The following is a 21,442-nucleotide window of genomic DNA, read 5'->3' on the forward strand; positions in this document are numbered from 1 at the left end:
TTCCTCCCTGTCTCTCTTCTCTGCATTAAGCAGTATGGGCTCTCTGCTAAAGTGCTAGTGTTGCAGAACTTGGGACCACCGCCGCAGTCTTACTCAGTATGCTAGCCCATCAAAGCCAGCGCGGTGGCCATTTTCAGCCAGCTAGATTGTTAGCAAGGTGGCAATTTGTCATGCTGGCCCAGGGTCTGCAGTCTGCTCTCTGAAACTGATTGCAGCAATAACAAAGGCCCATCCTCTTCTAATTTATTTTACTGCATATATTTTATTCGAGGAGGCTGTAATTTATTCATATTTCACGTTGCCTTATTACTGTTTGAACATCTGTTATTTTGCTTTATGGACTGGATCCAGCTCACTGCTCCCTTAATACTTAATGCTTTCATCAGATCCGGACCTCTTATCCCACAGTCATGCTGAATGACCAATTTATTGGCCCCGAAATAGGGATGCTTCCTGTTCAATTGCCAAGAGTCTCCTCATCGCACTGCAGTTTCTTTTTTTTTTCTTCTCCTTTTCTTTTTTTTTTAATACTGTCCTATTGGCCACACCATGGTTCTGTTTCTCTGAGTTACTACACCTCTTTTCTTCTCTCACCTCTTCCTCTTTTTCTCGTGCTCATCCTCTGTGCCATTTCTTCTTGTCACCCCCCACCCCCATCCCCCTTTCTTGACAGTCGCACCTCAGCCTCCAGTTATTCTGGGTCTGGAGAGGAACGAAGTCAAAGCAGAGAGAACGCTTGTGTTGGAGTGTGTGTCATATGGTGGAAACCCCCTTGCCACTCTCCACTGGACCAAGGTAAATCTCCTGCGCCATCTGTTAAGGAAGCTTTGTAACACACTGTCACGCTGGCAAAATGAGCCATTCCTGTTAAAAAACTCGCAGCATAAGTATCCCATTCTTTGTAGCTTCTGTTCTTCGCTGCCTGCGCCATATGGGAGCTTGCAACTACTCAAACATTCTGTTGCCTTTTTGAGTTTCATGTGTTCATCCGTCTGTCAGAATGGAGAAGTTCTGTCTATGACTTGGGAGGAGGACGTTGTTGCTCAGAAGTCCAGCAGCATACTCAAACTGAAGATCACCCCCGCTGACAACCAGGCAGAGCTGTGCTGTGAAAGCTCCAATCTGGTGTCCCGATCTCCTCTTTCTGTCAGCCGCAAAATAACAGTTCTCTGTGAGTGAAAATAACTTTTAATACACTGCGCAGTGCTGGAACACACATGCACACTCTGGTAAAAAACAAAGCCCAGACAGGACTGAGTGATTGCAGGTTATTAATAATATGGACGCATTGCAGAGGAGTATAATACATCTTTCCTCCAAGCCCAATCTTTTTGCTGTCCCAGTAAATATTGTAAAGTTAATATCATTAATGAAACTAATGGTTTCTATGGCTGCAGCCCATAATTCCAATTGCCTCCAGATTAGTACCACTGTATGCTCTTTCGTAGCTGTTACATAAATTTAGCTGAATTGCTTCAACGCGCAGTCCTGAGGCACTAACGGCGACACTTTGAAACAGTAACGCCCATAGTTAAGAGATTATACTTTTCTCTCTGAATATAAAATGTTTGTTTCAGCAACAATAGAACAAATACGAAATTAATATTTATCAGCCTTGGTGCATTGAGTCTAACAATAGCCTGATTTTCACTACAGAGCCACACAATGTGGAGAGCTTTAAATGCTGTCTGATTGATGCGCCAATTTTATGTAAATATGATTAGGAGCGGCCCTTCCGCTTTCTCGTGCTATGTAAATGTGGTTTAAATTGCACCAGCGCGCCTCCATTTACCAAAACCCCCAGCAGGCTGTGGTGCCATGCCTCCCAGTCATCCATTCAGAGATGGTGAAAATGAACCGCTGACTGCCTGACAATGCTCTAGGCGCTGGCAGAAGCTGGAGGGCACGGAGCAAGACTCACTGGTGAAATATGAATATGCCTCCTTCACCATACAGCACCTGCAAGAATTTCAGCAGTCGGTGTGTGTGTGTGTGTGTGTGTGTGTGTGTGTGTGTGTGTGTGTGTGTGTGTGTGTGTGTGTGTGTATTAGGCAGATGCATTCCACACAGTGTCACATGTGGAACAGACATAAAAACACAAAAGATTTACATGCATGACCCCTCCTACTAGAAGCCTGCCAGCTTGGTCCCAAGGCTTTGTATTCCCCGGAAGGCTTTATACGACTGCATCACTTTGCCTGCAGCTATTGTACCCTGTCTACCCCTCTGGTTAAAACGAAGCAGACTTTAGAAACCACAATGAAAACCCCCAGAGAAAACAAGTTGCCACTCAAAGTGATTTTTTTCCCTCTCACCCTTGATACAGCTCTGTGTTTCACATCCAAAAATAGTTGCGCTGGCTCTGTGATCAGAATATGTAGCTGTTGAATGTACTATTCACGGGATGATATTTTCACTGACTTGTCTTTGTATGTTTTCCCATGCATGTGTGCGTGTACATCAGTTGAGCCTGCTGAGCTGACGCTGTCGGGTTCGTTAACAGCAATTGAGGGGCAAGAGTTGAATCTCAGCTGCTACACCACCTCCAGCAATCCCCCCGTCGACATCCGCTGGTGGCTGGGCTACAAGGAGCTCAACAACACTTCTGTTGCTATGGAGGAGGTGGGACTACATGGGACGCAATTTGCACAACGCTGAAATTCATCCATGCAGTCCTATGACTAGTTAACATCCTGGTCGATTTACACAGAATACTGAAAAAGGTTGTGTTTATATATATATATATATATATATATATATATATATATATATATATATATATATATATATATATATATATATATATATTTATTTATTTATTTTTATGAATAGATAGGCAAAAGGCATGGAAGCTAATGTACAAAAACATTTCCTTTCAGTCAAGCTTGCCTTCAGGGTATCAACAAAAAACTATAAAAATGCCTCCTATTGCATTAAAAGAATCCTCAATAATGCATTGTGACCTCATGTGAACCGTTATAGATGAAAGAAAACAGTATGACCATGAGCTGTCTCTGGATAGGCCTGCTGCAGCTTTGCAAATGAATCATCCGATTCCAAAAAGAGTATTCTGCTGCTCTTCTCCTCTTTTGTGTATGCTAATAAGATCAAAGTGAATAAAAGCTGACACAGAAGATGAGTATTATTAAACAAGCTCTTTATTCATCTGGTAGCAGCATTTTCATTTGATCTTACACAAGGCACTCACTGTGCCGTATGCAAGCTTTAATGCATGCGACACAGTGTGAGGCGAATGAAGACTGACGCTCCTGTCCAGTGTCTTTGTTAGTCTTTCTGACTGTGGCTTTTACAGTAATTACCACAATAATAGCTTTAATAACCAGATGTGCTGCAAAGGCATGACCACTATCAGGCAGGTGCAAAATGACACTTGCCTCAATTTATAACAGTGTGCAAAGCCGGAGAGTCAGATGAATATACTTATTTATCACAGACCATGCACAACATCAGTTATTACAGTGGCTAATTTGCCATCTGTATTCGCCAAGACAAACCAGCGAGGGTTGTTTTTCTCACAGACCCCCCCCCCCCCCACCCCCCCCCCCACACACACACACACACACACACACACACACAACTAAGTAAGGATGCCAGACCAAGACTGTCTGTCCCCCAAAACTGTCAGATGTTCTTTGTGTCTGCAGGGAGACAACGGTGGGATGACAATCATGTCCAACATGACCCACCGGGTCTCCAGGGAGGAGCACGGGATGAAGCTCACCTGTGAGGCTTTTAACAAGGGAACACATTTCTCCAAAACCCAGAGCGATGAACTCAGTGTCTACTGTAAGTGACTTTAAGTTTTCTAAGTAAGCGTGGTTTCTTGAATTCCTTTGATATTAGTGTACATAATTGCCACAAGAAAACTTCATGGAGAATAAAACTTTGATTCCAGCATTGTTCTGAAGGGTTAATGAAACTGTACAGTCCAGTAAACAAAACAATTTTCACAATAGCATTGTGCACCTAAACGTGTAGTGAGGGTGTGCTGGGAACAGCTAGCAGAGGCCCCAGTCTGCGAAATCTTCAACGCACACCTCCGGCAGAGCTTCAACAGCATTCCGAGGGAGACTGGGGACATTGAGTCCGAATGGACCATGTTCAGCATCTCCATTGCAGCCGCAAGGTGGTTGGTGCCTGCAGTGGTGGTAATCCCCGAACCAAATGGTGGACACCAGAGGTGAAGGGAGCCACCAGGCTGAAGAAGGAGTCCTATCGGGCTTGGTTAGCCTGTGGGACTGGCTGACAGCTGACAGGTATCGACAGGCCAAGAAGGCCAAGACAGGCCAAGACCTCAGAAGGTCTGCTAGATGATGTTAATGCAGCACTACGGACGATACCTACAGCCACGATTACCGACTAACAAGTTGATCTACAATACGGCAGCAGTGATCAGTGAGATGCTTGGCTACAAGTTGAACAGCCACAAGGGGCAGTACCCTCCATGGAGAAGGAGGCTAGAGGCTAAGATCAAGGTAGCACAGAGGGAGGTTAGCCAACTATCGGAGTTGCAGAAAGGCGCGATGAGGAAGGTGCCTAAGAAGTACAGGAAGCTGTCCATACCTGAGGCCTTGGAAACTGCCAAGCAATGACTCACAGCCTTGGCCAGCCGCTTGAGGAGGTACACCAGAGAGATAGAAGGCAAGAGAATAAACCAGCTGTTCTCCACAGAACCAGCCAAGGTGTACTTTTCAGTGGCAGGGGAACAATATGAGAACAGCACCACCAAGGCTGGAGGCAGAACAATACTGGAAGAGCATACGGGAGAAGGACGCAACCCATAACGGCAACCCATAGCGGCAATACTCAGTGGCTAGTGGATCTGAGGGCAGACCACAGCGACCTCCAGTAACCATCACAGTGGCAGATATCCAAGAAAGGGTCTCCAGTATGAAGAGTTGGACAGCACCAGGTCCTGACATGGTTCACGCCTACTGGCTGAAGAAGCTGACTGCACTCCACGAGCGCCTGGCAGCACAAATGAACCAGCTGCTAGTTAACGAGAGACACCCAGAATGGCTAACCGAAGGCCGGACAGTCCTGATCCTCAAGGACCCCCAGAAGAGACCGGTCCCCTCCAACTACCGACCAATAACTTGCCTCAGCACCACATGGAAGCACCTGTCAGGCATCATAGCGGCTAAGATGAACAGGCACATGGGTCAATACATAAGCGGGGCACAGAAAGGGATGGGCAAGAATACCAGAGGCGCAAAACACTTGCTACTGGCAGACCAAGCAGTCAGCCGAGACTGCAGGACCAGACTGACCAACCTGTGCACTGCCTGGATTGATTACAAGAAGGCCTATGACTCAATGCCCCACACCTGGATCCTGGAATGCCTAGAATTGTACGAGATCAATGGGACCCTGAGAACCTTCATCAGGAACTCAATGGGGATGTGGCGGACAACACTAGAGGCCAACTCCAAGCCCATAGCGCAAGTCACCATCAAGTGCGGGATCTACCAAGGAGATGCTCTGTCCCCACTGCTGTTCTGCATAGGCCTTAACCCCCTCAGTGAGATAATTGACAAGACTGGCTAAGGATACCGACTACGGAATGGAGCAGTTGTCAGCCACCTCCTGTACATGGATGACATCAAGCTGTATGCCAAGAGTGAACGAGACATTGATTCACTGATCCACACCACCAGGATATACAGCAATGACATCGGAATGTCGTTCGGGCTGGAGAAGTGTAGTTGGATGGTAACAAAGAGAGGGAAGGTAGTCAGAACGGAGGGGATCAAACTACCAGAAGGCAACATTGCAGACATAGAGGACAGTTACAAGTACCTGGGGATCCCGCAGGCGAATGGGAACCATGAAGAGGCCGCTAGGAAAGCTGCAACCACCAAGTACCTGCAGAGGGTCAGGCAAGTCCTGAGGAGTTAGCTGAACGGTAAGAACAAGATCCGGGCTATCAACACCTACGCCCTGCCCGTGATCAGGTACCCGGCTGGGGTAATAGGCTGGCCAAAGGAGGAGATGGAAGCCACTGACATCAAGACAAGAAAGCTCCTTACCATGCATGGAGGGTTTCACCCCAAGTCCAGGGGTGAGGCTGTGAGGCCACAGTCCAGGATGAGACAAGGAACATCCACGAATACATCACAAAGATGGCCCCAACTGACAGCGTGCTCAATGAATACCTCAGGCAGCAGAAACCCAAGAAAATAGAGGAAGGCGAGGAACCATCATGGAAGGACAGACCCCTGCACGGTATGTACCACCGGCAGATAGAGGAGGTGGCTGATATCCAGAAATCCTACCAGTGGCTGGACAAAGCTGGACTGAAAGACAGCACGGAAGCACTAATCATGGCAGCACAGGAACAAGCACTAAGCACAAGATCCATAGAGGCTGGGGTCTATCACACCAGGCAGGACCCCAGGTGCAGGCTGTGTAAAGATGCTCCAGAGACAATCCAGCACATAACAGCAGGGTGTAAGATGCTAGCAGGCAGGACATACATGGAACGCCATAACCAAGTGGCCGGCATAGTGTACAGGAACATCTGTGCCGAGTATAACCTGGAAGTCCCGAGGTCAAAATGGGAGACGCCCCCAAGGGTATTGGAGAATGACCGAGCTAGGATCCTGTGGGACTTCCAGATACAGACGGACAAAATGGTGGTGGCTAACCAACCGGACATAGTGGTGGTAGACAAACATCAGAAGACGGCCGTAGTGATCGATGTAGCGGTTCTGAATGACAGCAACATCAGGAAGAAGGAACACGAGAAGATCGAGAAATACCAAGGGCTCAAAGAAGAGCTCGAGAAGATGTGGAGGGTGAAGGTGACGGTGGTCCCCGTGGTAATCGGAGCACTAGGTGTGGTGTCTCTCCGCTTACTTGATGTTTTGTTGCACTGAAAATATAATCAGAAGGGTTTTTTTCTTGTCTGTGCTGCTTTAGCTGACCTAGTTAGTATACAAATGGACACACAGATGCAGGTTATTAACAAATGTGAGAAAGAACCTCTCATTAACAGAACCAAAATCAAATATATGATGAGTCTTTTTTTTTTTTTCAAAGAAGCGGATCCCTAATGTTTTTCTGTTGATGTGTCAAAGACCAAAATGCTATCAAGCCTGAAAAAAACATACTTACTTCTTAATATTTTATATGTAGTTGTTAATTAATTTTTGAAAAAAATAAATTAAGTATTCCTTCATTTCCAAATAATACAAGTCAACAAAATTCATTATAAGATAAATCATGCCACCCATTTTACATGCAGCAAGAAAACACGAATGTGATTAGGGTCTAATTACACTGGGTAAGTTAATCATAAACATATAAAGATATATTAGAGGTTAATATGAAAATCCACATCTTGACTTAATGAAGTTTCATAAATACTCATCAAGCATATGTAACAAATTAAACAGCAAAATATTTAAAGAGATATTTAAATTGCAAGTAAGCTTCCAAAGCCATACCTTATTGGTATATTATTGGTAACAATATGCCAATGGATCCTATAGATAGAAAAAACTGACATCGTTTACAGGTTTAATTGCAAAAAGAAGTCAGATGTTAAATAAACTTATATGGAACATCCTGATGCTCACCTATTATATCAGTAAAAACATTATTATAATAAATTTATGGTCTCAATTTCTCATTCCAAGTCTTATTGACATTATGTTTATAAGATAAGTAAAATATAGGATAAGGTGGTATACAGTATGCTTTTGAGTGGGGCTACATTGTGATTGACACGCTGCAACCATGCCGTGTCCCCAGTTTCTCCTTTGTGATGTCTAGTTTGAGACAAAATTCTCAAACTAAGGTTTTAAAACAGGACTTCCATGAACAATGGGTGACAGCATGGATCTTTTATATACAGTCTGCACAAGGTAATAAACCCAAGAAAAAGTAGAGTAGTTACAGTTATACATTAAATGTGTCTTTTTTTTTATTTTCAGTTGAAAAAACAGCCAACACATCCTTGGTATTAAATTAACCATTGCAAAGTACCTACTTACTGGAGGCCAGCCACCACTGACACACTTAAAGAGATTGCTCTGCAGACACTAATATGGAAGCCTAATATGGAAGCCTAATGTGTCTGGGGTTTTCAGGGATGGGCAGTGGACCAATCCACAATGAGGGAAATGAAGGAGGGACACAATCTTTTGAGTGTCTATAATTAGCAAAAGTCTTTTCATTGCATTTTCTTGTATAATTTAATGTTATATTATTGTGTTTGCAATGATTTGAGGACAACTGTTTGTTTTTCCCAGGAGGGGGAAAACAAACAGCCAATTTCTGCCAATTGATTAGATAACAGAGTTTGGAGAAAAGCACCAGTGGGGACCGATGATATTTCAGGAGGTTTACTGCCACCCTGTCCCCCCCACAGTTCCAGGAAAAGTCTTTTGCAGAAATTTTTGAACTGATATTTGTATAATTGATATCAACTTCAGCTCTTTTAAAGAGACCAGTCCCTTAATACAAGATGGAAAACAGGTCTACTTAACATATTTAAAAAAAAAAACCCCAAAGGAACTGATCATAAAAAATTACAATCAACAGACCCCCCTCAAAAAGTCTGGATCAATGCTCCACCTGAAGATGTCCCCTTACGTTCTGGAAGCACGGTCCATATGGTCTGTTTCGCCACTGGGGGAAATCCGAAAGCAACTTTGGCTTGGTTCAAGGTGAGAATGCACTGCCGTAAGAGCATGCCTGACTGTATATTTGTGTCGTGGTGTTTGTCGAGCCTAAACACAGAGATCTACAATCTTTCTTTGTGATTTAGGATGGAACGGCAGTGACTGGTGCACTGCAGCAGACCTCGTTTGATATGGGTGTAGCTCGAGAACTGGTCGTGGTCCTGACAGCAAGTGACAACATGGCCAGCTACCGCTGTGACGCCACGAATAAAGCAAAGAAAACCATCTCTGCATACACCAAGCTCAGGGTTCACTGTGAGTAAGACTGGAGCTTTAAGACTTGAACTTTCTCCCAGTCTAACTTAGCTGAGAGAAAAGCATTATATTAGATAAATGAATTTCACAGCAGATTTGATTTGCTGCATTTTATATCCTTCATCTTGAAATAATAAATGAGTCAAAATTGAATTTTCTTGTTTACTCTGTGGTTCTCCAGTTACACCAGTAAGTATGAAGATCACAGCCCAACAAGAGGTACTTCGTCAGGGTGAGGCGCTAATCCTGGAGTGCCAGGCTGGAAGCAGCAGTCCGATGGCAAACATCTCCTGGATCTTGGGCCCATTAAGGTTTGCCTAGTCAGTAGGCTAAAGGGGACATAACAGAAAAAGCTCTTATGTAAAATCAGATCCCCAATTCACTATCAGAATGAGTCTGAATGATTGATGTTTATCCTATTAAATGAGGAGAAATGATAACTGTTTGGTGCACTTGAAGTCCTTTATTAATTGGATTTACTGGTTGGCAATTGTGTCGTAGGTTGCAGGGAGTCGAGGAGGAACCCAGGGATGCTGAGTTTGGTGGCATTTCAGTGCACAGTTCTCTGTCTCTGAATCTGACTTCACAGCATCACAACCAGAAGGTCATCTGCCAGGCCTACAGCCATGTTTTGGCAGAGGGGACCAACATGTACTATAAGCTCAATGTGCTTTGTAAGTAGAAGGTGAATTGTTTGCTCACGTCTCTCTCTCTTTTTTTTTCCTCATTCTTTCCTGTCATTGACTGAGAGATTTGGGTTGCATCATTCTTAAATGATGCACAATGATGATCATTAATGACGTGGATCAAAAAGTAGTTTGCTGATGTGACTTTGCAGAATGTGTGTTCAATATAATTTTTTTTGTTTACCGGAAACCTTTGTTGTGAGTTGTGGGTCTGTTGAGCTCTGTGGCAATGTGTCCTAATTGTGCATTTGCTTTGCTGCATGGCCATGTTTGTCTTTGATGCCATTTCACAGGCAGCAGCCAGCCACTGTTTCAAAGCTTGGTGCTGTGTATGAGCATGAAGGAATGTCACTGTGTGTTTGTGCAGAGCTGCCGTTGGACAACAGTACTGTCACTCGTTGTTTTAATGCCTGTCCCTCTTCCTCCTGTGCTGCCTTACTCCCCCGTCCTCTAAGTGTGTGAAGTTAGTAAGATCTGGAATTATTGGTGGGATGTCGACTTTCTACTTGTTTGACTCTCATTAGTGTCTCTTCGTGCTTTCACGTCCAACATGTTTTGTGTGTCTTTGTGCTCACTCTTGGTGGTTCTGTGGCACTGACTTTATATCCTTGCCACTGATCTATTTGCTTAGTATGAATCCAATTCACTGTAGCTGTATTTTATTTTATTTTATGTTTTTGTGCTGCTTGTCTGTCAGACCCACCAGAATTCAGCCCAGACCAACCAACAGAGGTGCAGGTGCTTGAGGATGACATGGCAGTCATCCCACTGCTGGTCTCAGCTAACCCAGAGGAGGTCTCCTGCATTTGGCTGCACCGCAGGGAGAAGCTGGTCAAAGGTGATCTAGGGTTGTGTGATGGCTCTATAAACCAGGTCGAGTTGAGCTGAGCCAGCAAGTAAGCACTCAGCTCTGCCATTCAGGGTCTGAATAAAACATGGCAGGTTAGCCAGCATGGGACCCTGCCAAATGTGATTCTCATTACTGCTCTAATGTATGCAGTCTAAATGAGGATTGCTGTCTCCCTGAATACAACACAACAGTTCTAAACCTGGCTTCTCCTCCTGGCCAGTGTCACCAGGGCCCTGCTGCACCCACTCTCTTTTTCTGTTAGCTCCATTATACAACAGCACTATAAAATGACTATTTTAAATGCAGAAATCCACCTATTACATTTTAAGCGCTGTGGAAAAGAAGGTGTCTCCCTCACACAGTCTATTGTTGGCTTGATGTGAGAATCCGGCCAGACCAATCAATAATGCAGAATTAGACGTCACTTAGAGACCAGTGGCCAGAGGACATTCAGTTGATGAGCATGTAATGAATACTTAATTTACCATTGCTTTTTACGTCTGTGTGTGCGTGTGTCTGTGTGTGTTTTGGTAGAGGAAGATTACCGCTATCACTGGTTAGATGACCACTCACTGGAGATCAGGAATGTGTCAAGGAACGATGCCGGAGTTTACGCCGTCAAGTGTGAAAACGATGAAGGCGCAAACGAAATCTCCATCACGCTGGACGTTCAGTGTAAGACCCTGCACACAGGAAATGGACGAGCTCGTGTGAATCTTTAGATTTGCACACACTTTCTGATGTTGTTCTGTTGCTCCTATACCTTTTGAAAGGGAGCAAACATTTTATAGAAGTTAATGAAAGTGCCCCAAGAAGCCAACTACAATGGCAAAGGAGATTTTTAAACAATGATTGAGATGGTAACTCTTTATTGAATAGGTTTCCTTCTTTAAATAGAGAACGAGCAGAATTTCTCTTGCCTGTTTTGTAAATTGAATTTGAATCGGAACAGTATGACTGCTTTTGAACTTGACAGTGTGCATCCACACATGCTGACAACAACTCTGACTTCTAGTTCCTCCCCGCCAAACGTACCTCATTCATTAGACCTCCATGCAAGGCCATCCACCACCACTGCTGCCCCAGGCCCAGCCTCAAGCTCTAGGCCCTCTGCCCCGATACTGATGATTTAATAATAGGAATGTGGAAAATGTAGGTCTGCCTGATTCACTAAAGCCCATGGTACATGCCTAATGGATTCTGCCATCTTGATCTGACTGGGCTTGACAGTTGTAGATATTCATTATGTATGGAGAATTGTGGTAGCTTTTATGTGTGGCGGTGTAAGCCACTTATTGGTGTCGTTCTTGGTTAGGAGACCAACATGGGTGGATTCCACAAACCCAGAGGTCTGTGTCTTGCTAGCGTTTCCCATCACTGTTCCTCGAGAGTGAACATAGGTTTAGACAAGTAGGCACTAATGGCTTTATTGTTGCAAGTACACGGCACCCATGGGATGTATGAAAAGCTTGTGAGGCAGAGGCGAACAAAGAAAAGAGGTGTAGTCATGCAGTGAGGAAGAAGATATAGCGTATATGTAGAATGATTGTATATGTATAAAAATGGCAAACTGGAGGGTCACCAGGTTACCCTACTCCTCTTGTTTGTTTCATCACTATCACACCTTCATAGGTCACATGACCAGATGTCTGTTACAGACACATCTATAAGAAGAACAGATGCTCTTACTGTGTTTCTTCCTTTCTCTTTCTTGTTTTGCTTATTTAGTTATTCCATTTGCTTAACTCATGTCCATATTTGATTTATTTTTATTTTTGTTGTGTCCCCTTTTCCCTTTAGCTAATCACTTCCCTATTTATATGTTAGCCAGACTGCCTTTATGCTCTTTATTGTCTCACTGTCAGCTTTCCAATGAGTTTTTATTGTTGTTTTGTGTGTATGACCTTTACCTGTTTCTGCCTTGTTGATAGAGCTTGTTTTAAGTAAGTGCGCTTCATTAGTATTTTTGGATTTTTTTTTTCCTTTCTGATGCTTTTCTCTTGTTTTATTTTTTTGACTAATGACCATACAGAGAATGAACTCAAGCCTGATAGTTAAGTAGTGGAGTTGAGACTTTGCTTGGTCTCCTCTGCGACCCCTGTGTTTTCAATTCTTGGTCTTGGTTATCACCTAAAGAAGTTAATGACATTGTATCCAAAGCACAGTGGCCAATTATAATGGGTTTATGAATATTTGCAAAGGCAAACTGGTGTAAGAGTAATTACAGCAATGCAGCAAGCCTGTTTAATGGTTTGCCAAATGATTTGTCCCTGGTTGACATTGCTCCTGCCGTAACCTTATTCCTTTTTTCTTACCCTCAGATGCTCCAAGTGTCAAAGCAGAGAAAGAGCCGGTGTTCGTGAACCTGGGGGAAACAGCAGATCTGATATGTGTGGCAGATGCGAACCCGATTATAGCTGGCATGTTCTCTTGGAAATGGCTGGTGAGAGCCACATATATAAAAAAAACGTACACAGAAGCAGTCATCCCCTAAATGACCTTCCTTTTATCTGGCTTCCTTTCTTGCCATTTTTTTACTGGCCTTTGCAAATGCCCAGATGCACCATATTTCACTGGCTCTAACTATCCTTCCACCCCACCTCTTCCTGCTCCACGCTCAGCCCAAATCCAGAAAAATAGCTTTCATTACTGCTGTGTGACTAAAGGGCACATTCGTCAATGTGGCGTGGTCTCTGTATCTACCGATGCCGACCAGTCTTAACCCACCCCCTGGCAGTCGTGTGTGCGTGTCACTTTCAACCTGCATGGCCCCTCCTTCTCTCTTTTCCTGTGGCTCTCTAGCCTTTGGCATTATTCTTCTCTGTTCTCAGAGCTTGTTCCATTGAGTGCCCTTCCCATCCAGACCCCAGGCCCTGATGGTTTCCAGCTCAGCTCTTCCTCACAATCTACCTGTCTAGCTCTCATCCATCTAGACAGGTAGGGGAGGCAGATGTGTGCTGAGGGATAGCGGCTGTCGTCTTCTTATCCTGCCTCACTCTATCTTTGACAGGGAGAGGAGGAGGTGGAGATGGGCGAGGAAACCCAGGAAGACGAATCAGGCCTTCTGACCATCTATAATGTGACTCGGGCTCACGCTGGTAGTTATGAGTGCCTAGCCAATAATGGCATAGAACCCCTTGCCAGTGCACATATACTGTTGGTTGTGCAATGTGAGTTTTGTATTCGGTTTTCACTGTGAGAAGGCGATAAAACATTTCCATTTCCTCGCTGTGTGGTATCTGCAAGAATAATCTTCTATGCCCATCTTGTCATATATAGTTAAACCAGAGCTTCGTAAAGGTCCCCAATGGAGAAAGGTAGCAAGCAGAGGGGATGGCACTAGCACAGCTGAAATTGTGTGCCAGGCAGAGGGCGTTCCTCGTGTCGACTTCTCTTGGGAAAAAAGTGGTGTACTCATGGATTTTGAAAATCCCAGGTTGGAGAATTGAATATGTTAATTGTTTATGCTTGTGCTAAATTTGTATAATAAAAATAACTTCAAGTCAAATATTATATGCTACACTATTTTGCAATTTTTTAATATGTCATTGCTAAATCCAGATTTAGTGCTTTTGATATTTTTTACCTGTTCAACACTTTTTTGTGTCAAGCTGAGTAACATTAAAATGCAAAATGTGTGTCTGTATGCTAAGGATTTGTCTTTCTCTATTGTGTTTCTCTGGTTGTGTTTGTGTGCGTACGTTCATGCTACAGGTATGAGGAGATGATAATGAGGGAAGGCTCCTTTCACACCAGCACAGTTCGAGTGGTAAACGTGAGCGCAGTTTTGGACTACGCTGTCTTTAGCTGCACTGCACGCAACTCGCTTGGGGAAGACAAGCTAGACATCCAGCTCATCAGCACAAGTACTGAATCGCTATTTTTGTTTCCTGTGTGTGTGTGTGTGTGTGTGTGTGTGTGTGTAAGCCTATCTCTGTAGAGAGTTATAGGACTGAATCTTTCAAAGAAATTAACAGTATGTAATTTTTATTGTAGTTTGATTTTAATGGAGAGAAATCCAGAAAAAAACATACATTACATAAAAAGTTAGAAATTGATTTGTATGCCACTGAGATACGTATTTGATCCCCGAGCAAAACATGGCTAGGTACTTGGTGGAGAAACCCTTACTGCCAAGCACTGCAATGATATGTTTCTTGTAGATGATCACCAGGTTTGAACACACCTCAGGAGGGATTTGGGGCCGGTCTTCTTTACAGAAAATCTCTTAGTCCTTTAAGTCTCTTGGCTGCTGCTTGGCAACTCAAAGTTTCAGTTCCCTCCACAGATTTTCTTTCCATCTTCACTCCACAGGAACCTCAATGCGATGAAGTCATCCTGGATCCTTAGGGGAAAAACAGCACTAAAGCAAAGGTTTCAGCCTCTGTGGTTGACTGTAGGGATGCTGTTCTCTGGGTCGTAATAAGCATAATAACTGTGTTACCAATGGTGTTCTTGGTGATTGTGGTCCCTTCAGATCTGACTTAGAGTAGCTGATGGTAAATGATCAAACTCAGTGGTTATGGCTCAACATGTAGGGATTATTCATGGTTTATTGTTATTATCATGAATAATCATTATTCATGATTATTCATTATACTTGGTAGTGGAGGGCTATTTTTTTTCCTTTATTTCTAATTTGGCAGCGTATCACAATGACTGAGTCTGAGTGCTGCCTTGTCCAAAGTCTATCAGCCGTTTTCAGCAAAATTACAATAGTCTGGGGGAGGCACTAGACATCTAGACTTCTGTAAAGTGAAGAGAGTTGTTGCTCCTGAGAAGCAGCACTTATTCCATTGCTTTATCTCTACCTTATCATTTAGCCCATAGCACTACTTTACTTCTTCCTCAGATAATGCTGCAGTGATATGCTTGAGTCTGCCAGCATGCTTAGAGGTTTCTACCTTCAAGCTACCAGTGTATCTGTGCACTACCACTATTATCAGCACAGTCCAGCTTTGAGCAAAAGCCCACAGCCACAGTTGGACACATTTAATGTTTACTATAAAAACCATAAAATACAATCCAATATTGTTTTTTCCCCAGTCACTTTCTTTTCTTTTCTTTTCCTTTTTTTTTTTTTTTTACAGCTGTGAATATTCATAATTTATCTGACGCAGTGATAATACATTTTATATGCTTCCTTATCATTGTAGAGCCTGAGAGGAGGAGAGCTGTTTTCCTCTTGTAGCATGGTGCTTTTTGGATTTGAAGGAGACGAGATCCAAATAAGGCTGACCTCTCTGCCCTGGAATCTTATGAGCAAAGCTGATAGCGGGAATTATTTACTTTGCAAACTGGGCTGAAGCCCGGAGCCATAGACGAGCAGAGCATCCTTCTTATGTTGCTACGCTACTATCTCTCCTCCTTTTCCCCTCCACTATCTCTCCCTCTGCCCCCCAAAAAACCAACCTCCTTTTTTTTTCTTTTTTTTTTCTTTTTTCTACGCTCCAAATGCCAAATAATCCACTTTTGCTTTACTACCCTGACTGAAGTTATGCCCTGTGTCAGACTGAAGACCTGGATTGCTTACACTGACCTTTGTTCACAATACTGATAATAATCAAGAGGCTTCATCCTTCACTGCAGAACATTTTTGGATCAAATGGATAAATCAGCTAGTTTATGCTGAGAAAGACCAGCTAAAGCTAAATCCCATGTTTACTCATCGCTTATACAACAAAGGGCAAGCAAGAGCAAATGAGGAGTGATGCAAAACTGCTGCTGTCGGGAAATATGAGGGTTTTTTAAGCCTTTTCGCTAAACTTTGACAAAGAATAAACTGTTGGAAAAAATAAACAAGCTTTTAAAGCTTTCCGACAAATTTTAACCACAATGATCATCTCTCTTCTGGCCTGTTTACCGTCATTGGTTGTTCCCAGTTTTCTTGATTAAACATTCCAGACTAATATACCTGGAGTGATGTGTCATGAGGGCACAGCATGAAATTAAACTGCAAAAAAATAAAGCGAGCATTTTGTTCTGAGGTAAACAGTTATACACAGTATGGGTGCAGTATATCAGACAAAATGATTTTGTTCCTAACACAGCTGTATGACAAATGGGGAAAGTGAGAGTACCCCTAAGTGATTTTTCTTTCTATTTTCCTTTTGTCAAAAAATAAATAAATAATGGAAATGAAATAAAATTTAAAAAAAAAAAACATCAGCTCTGAACTCATGTTTATCATTTTGTCTGTTTTTAACAGCTCCATTAAAAAGAAGGCGGCACCAGTCTAATCCACAGTAGCTCTTCATGCCTGCGAATGGAATCACTCGACTATATAATGGCACACATCTCAGTTTCTTAGCACCTAAAGCCTTTTCAAACAGCCCCCTGTTGAGTGACGGTGTTCAGCTCTCTCACAAAAATTGAGCGCACGCTTGCTTCTTCTTCCTTCTTTCTTTTTCTTCTTTTTTCATTTTTCTGCTTTTTCTTTTACCCTCAGATCACCCAGATCCCCCTTCATCGTTTCGCCAAGTCAGTGTTGGCCATGACTCTGTCACTCTTGAATGGATACCCGGCTTCAATGGTGGTTTGCAACAGAGATTCCGCATCAGGTGAAAGAGCCAAGAAACGATGTCAGATGAACAAGGGTGGGGTTTTTTTTCGGAGTCTCAAAGAATTGTACTTGACTAACTGTTTTGGTTGACAGGTACTGTTGGGATCAGTCTGTCAGTTTCCTGTATGTGGATGTCTTCCCTCCCAGTGAGACAACCTTTACTGTTACTGGTCTGCAGCCTGTCACCACTTACAACCTCTCTGTCAATGCCCTTAATGCAATAGGAGAGAGCGAATATGCTGACAACAATGCAGTACTGACCATCACCACTAAGGGTCAGTTTGGAGTAACCCCACTTTAGGGTTGAACAGCACAAGCACCTGATAGTCTGAGATCTAATTAACAAATGTGCATTTGCGGTCCTATTTTATTTTGTCTGTAGAGAGGCCAGATTCAGATGAGGACCCATCAGATATAGACCCAGCCTCACAGGGTAAGTCTTTTACACAGCAGCTACCTTCATTTGGCTAAATCATGTTAATATATGCACCTCCAATGCTTTTAATGTTTGCTGTAAAAGTGTGGTTGTCATGGCACCCACCCATACTTTTTCCCCTCTGCTAGTTTTTAATCAATAAAGACAATTGAGTGAGTGGTCGGGCCTGTCTCAGTCAGTTTTTATCTTTGCAAATTTCCATATTACTTCCTCTGCACAGAGATAATATTTCTAATGTTTTGCAAACTAGGTGGAAGTGGACTGCCAGTCTATTTGACTGTGGTGTTGACAGCAGTATTAGGAGGCCTGCTGGTGTTTAATTTGATTGGTTGCTTCTTTGGACTAAGGTGGAAAAAGAGGCAAGGTCAGACAGGTAAACATAATTATATTCCCATCAGTGGATGTTAAAATGTTTCTTCCACGGCGCTCTGTCATCGCGTTGTTCTGATTCCTCACATACCTCCACAGCAATATCACTGAGCCACGATACAACTGTCAGCTTAGCCTCTCGCTCTCGCCTCATCTCTTTATGTGCCTTTTTTTTTCTATTTGTCAACCCTGTCTCTTCTCCTCTTCCTCACTACATAGGCCTCCACCCTCCCCGCCACATTAATCCTTCAAAGCTGTCACCCCTGTGTTTCATATATATCTGTTATTTCATTTGCTATCATTATGTCCGTCCTCTATCGCTTTTATTGTCTCTTCCCATTTCTTCTTCACTCTAACTGTCAAGGTCTCTCCTTCAAGATTTTTTTTTCTCACCTGCCTTTTGGTTTTCACATAGATTTTTTTTCTTTTTCTTTTTTCTTTACAGCCTACTCGTCATTCATTCACTCTCACTCTCGTCTTTTACATTTCTCTGATTATCTTGGCTTCTCTTTTGTATCCCCAGCAGCGGGCAGCAGGGACAGTGTGTTGGATGGAAAGAAGAAAGAAGATGAGGGGTAGGTTCAGGCCCTGTCATAAGAAGTAATAAAAATACCAACCAAATCCACTCAAGTAAGTCTGAGCCCTCATCCACCCGCTCATCCGTGGACAAAAAAACTCCCCAGAAAACAGCCAGGCAGGCAAAAACAACAAGTCTCTCAATATCCCGTTTATATTAGTGTCAATAAACCCGCACCGCAACCCTGCAACAAATGGATACACATGCCACATAATGTATTGTTATTAAGAAGTTAATGTATGCAGGAAACAAGCTGCTGTGCGTGGTGAATGCTTTGTAACTCTGAATTCACACTGGGGACTAATTACTACAAGTTGCGGGGAAATAAATCGTGGGCTGGCAGATGACAAAGTGTGATTCCACCGTGCAGGTCAAGTCAATCAACTGCGGGAAACTCCAACAAGTACGAGAGCAGAGAGATGATCAACGCGGCAGCCCAGCGCACGCTGCTCGTTGACTCTGGATCAGAAGCGGACAGCAACGTGTACGAGAGCTATGCGGAGGTGGGAACCCGAGAGAGGAGGCAAAGAGCAGAAAGTGAAAAGGGCAATTGAAAAATATGCGAAGACACAAAAAAGGTTGCGTAAACAGATGAAGGAAGGAAAGAGGTTATGCACAGGGTGAGGAATACTGACAGGAGAGGAAGCGGAGAATTCAGCCATAACATGGGAAATTGATAGATAAGCTAATGAAACCTTTAGCAGTGCAGAGAGATGGAACAGAGATCGATACATCACAATTAGCATTCAAAATACATATCGATCTTGGAGAAATTATCATTTTGTACTTTAAAGAGGCCAACGGGGATTTGAACCTTGGAGAAAACAGTTTAGTGTAGTAAAAAGAAAACATAACACTGCTGTCAGAACAGGATGGATCTGCAAACACCTTACACTGATTTGCCTATAAACATATTTAACATATAATGATAACTAGTTTTGAATAGAAGGTTTGGTGTGATTGGGCCAGATTTTCAGCCTGTTTGCAACATTTTTAAGATAAAAAACTGTTTCTGTTAGTGTGTGGATGCCAATGACTTCTCCATTTGATAACAGGGATTACATACCCTTTGTCTTCACTTCCCATGTTTTCCTAAACAGGCAGGAATCCATGATGGGAATCTTCAAAATGTGTTGCGAGGTTATTTCTAGACAAAAGTGGCGACAGAAATAGGTTGAATCATTTCTTTAAAAAATTCACGGTAGCCTCCATCCCTCCATTGATGAGAAACATCTGGAATTGCTATTAAAGGGAAGTTATCGAAGGTCATGGCTGATGAGCTGATGCTATCGCTTCTGTCTCATATTCTGCAGGAATGTTCCCATTATTATTATCCCACCGGTGTCTACACGCCACATCTCAGCCCCCCCCCTGAGGAAACACGTGGACTTGGTAAGACGCAAACGTGGCTCAGAGCAGTCAGGCCAGTAAACACCTCACAGCCTAAATATCATGCTACATTTAGAGTCTATATCTGACCTTGTTCTAATGCAGCACATTTACAGTATTTCCCGATTGTGTTTTCGCCATGCGTTCTATGTGCTCTACAAGATGTCATCCGTCGCCCCGTCGACCATTTGTATGAAGATGTGGGTATGTACCAGGACACAGCGGCTCCCTCTCGTCCTCCCCCTTCAGTTGTGTTTGAACACAAACTGAGTCAACAAAGGAACGAATGGAGATTGCCAACCCGCCCTCGGGTGTGTAAATAAACACACACCCTGTTATAAAATATCTTTGATTTGAACATTATTTACTTGCGATAAAACCGTAAAACACACAATACACGTGTCACCTAACATACATCTAACGTGTCTCTGCAGGGTGCTGAGAGAACGAGGCAGTTCATGGCTGTTCACCAACCGCAGAGAGATTCTGATCTTCCCTTTGAGCTACGAGGAGAGTTAGTTTAGTAGTCGAACAAATTCTATACGGTACGGCTTGTGAGTCGACCGTATCCATTCAATAGAGTATTGTAAAACAGATATTCACCACTGTGTTTTTCTGTTATCATCATTCTCTTTGAATTGTATCTCACCAATCACCTTGAATGAAAAGGCAAAAACCGAGATGTGACATAATGCAAAATTTCAATTTTCAAGTGTTTTGACCTTTTTTTTGTATATTCTGATCATTTGAAATTTTCCTCAAAAGATTGGTTTGACCTAATGTACTGACTGTTACAAAAAGCTGAACAAGCTTAAAGGAAGCTGGAAGAAAGGGAATGAATAGGTTGAGGGGGGGAAAGTACAAGAGCCTCAAGACCCACATGCAATCAAGGATGTCAAACCGATGCTATTGTACAAGCTTTTTCTATTAATAAAATTCTTCATCTCCTTTTTGAGCTTGTTTTTTTCCTTCCCTGAAATCATAGTCTATTCTCCTCTTCCACTCTTGCCCCTTTCACCTTTGCCCTGCTTCTTGGAGCCAAGTGCTGGTCACTACTCACGCTCCCCTCCCCCCCATCCATCGCTTTGGCCTGCAGGTAGACATGAGTCAGTGAGACATAAAAATGGACTGACACGGCTGTGCGCTGGGGCAGAAGCAGTACAGACTGACGGTGCCACCCTGGCAGACATCATCCTTTTGACCCATCCTACATCGACATTTTCCAACATGTATCCAGATGAGAACAGTGTGCCATCCCTCCTTTGTCTCCTACAAAGAGTTTCAGATCTCACAGTTAGTCTGTGGGAATCCCTACAATGGGATTGTAGTGAGGGGTATTTAGCACAGTTATGTCTTCGGGAGGTAAAGCCATATCTAGGGCCAGGCTCTAATCCTGTTTTCTCTGGGATTGAAGTTCGGCTCGCAGCATCAGAGAGAGCGAGAGAAGGAGAAACCATGCAGGGAATTTGTCTTGCAGAGTCGCGGCGAGTGGGCAGTCAGGGAGCGATAGAGAGAGCAGAAGACAGGGTTAAGCTAAGCCGCTGCTGTGGCCACTGCTCCAAAATTCTTCTCTAGTTCAGAGAAAAGCAGTTCGCCAAAGGCTTTCACTC

The 21,442-nt window shown here is 43.3% G+C and overlaps 1 protein-coding gene across 4 annotated transcripts in view; it reads left to right on the top strand.

Annotated features, from left to right (window-relative positions):
- nphs1 (NPHS1 adhesion molecule, nephrin) overlaps positions 1-20,774 on the top strand; it is a 47,056-nt gene extending 26,282 nt beyond the window's left edge. For 3 of the 4 annotated variants that reach the window (XM_085422660.1, XM_085422663.1, XM_085422662.1), the window contains 23 exons: positions 674-795; positions 1,000-1,171; positions 2,465-2,622; positions 3,666-3,807; positions 8,569-8,693; positions 8,795-8,963; positions 9,145-9,274; positions 9,465-9,637; positions 10,347-10,487; positions 11,034-11,174; positions 12,821-12,942; positions 13,510-13,669; positions 13,779-13,935; positions 14,214-14,365; positions 16,948-17,059; positions 17,155-17,336; positions 17,444-17,494; positions 17,748-17,870; positions 18,390-18,441; positions 18,814-18,946; positions 19,757-19,835; positions 19,995-20,143; positions 20,267-20,774. In XM_085422660.1, coding sequence (XP_085278786.1) covers positions 674-795; positions 1,000-1,171; positions 2,465-2,622; positions 3,666-3,807; positions 8,569-8,693; positions 8,795-8,963; positions 9,145-9,274; positions 9,465-9,637; positions 10,347-10,487; positions 11,034-11,174; positions 12,821-12,942; positions 13,510-13,669; positions 13,779-13,935; positions 14,214-14,365; positions 16,948-17,059; positions 17,155-17,336; positions 17,444-17,494; positions 17,748-17,870; positions 18,390-18,441; positions 18,814-18,946; positions 19,757-19,835; positions 19,995-20,143; positions 20,267-20,356 — 3,035 coding nt within the window. In that variant the 3' untranslated portion in view covers positions 20,357-20,774. The remainder of the gene's footprint in view (positions 1-673; positions 796-999; positions 1,172-2,464; positions 2,623-3,665; positions 3,808-8,568; positions 8,694-8,794; positions 8,964-9,144; positions 9,275-9,464; positions 9,638-10,346; positions 10,488-11,033; positions 11,175-12,820; positions 12,943-13,509; positions 13,670-13,778; positions 13,936-14,213; positions 14,366-16,947; positions 17,060-17,154; positions 17,337-17,443; positions 17,495-17,747; positions 17,871-18,389; positions 18,442-18,813; positions 18,947-19,756; positions 19,836-19,994; positions 20,144-20,266) is intronic. The other variant, XM_085422661.1, reaches the window with a different exon arrangement.
- Positions 20,775-21,442: the final 668 nt, after the last annotated feature.

Source organism: Rhamphochromis longiceps, linkage group LG11, assembly GCF_057381845.1.
Source record: "Rhamphochromis longiceps isolate RC_006_pf linkage group LG11, R_longiceps_female_GT1.1, whole genome shotgun sequence".
NCBI classification, from domain to species: domain Eukaryota; kingdom Metazoa; phylum Chordata; class Actinopteri; order Cichliformes; family Cichlidae; genus Rhamphochromis; species Rhamphochromis longiceps.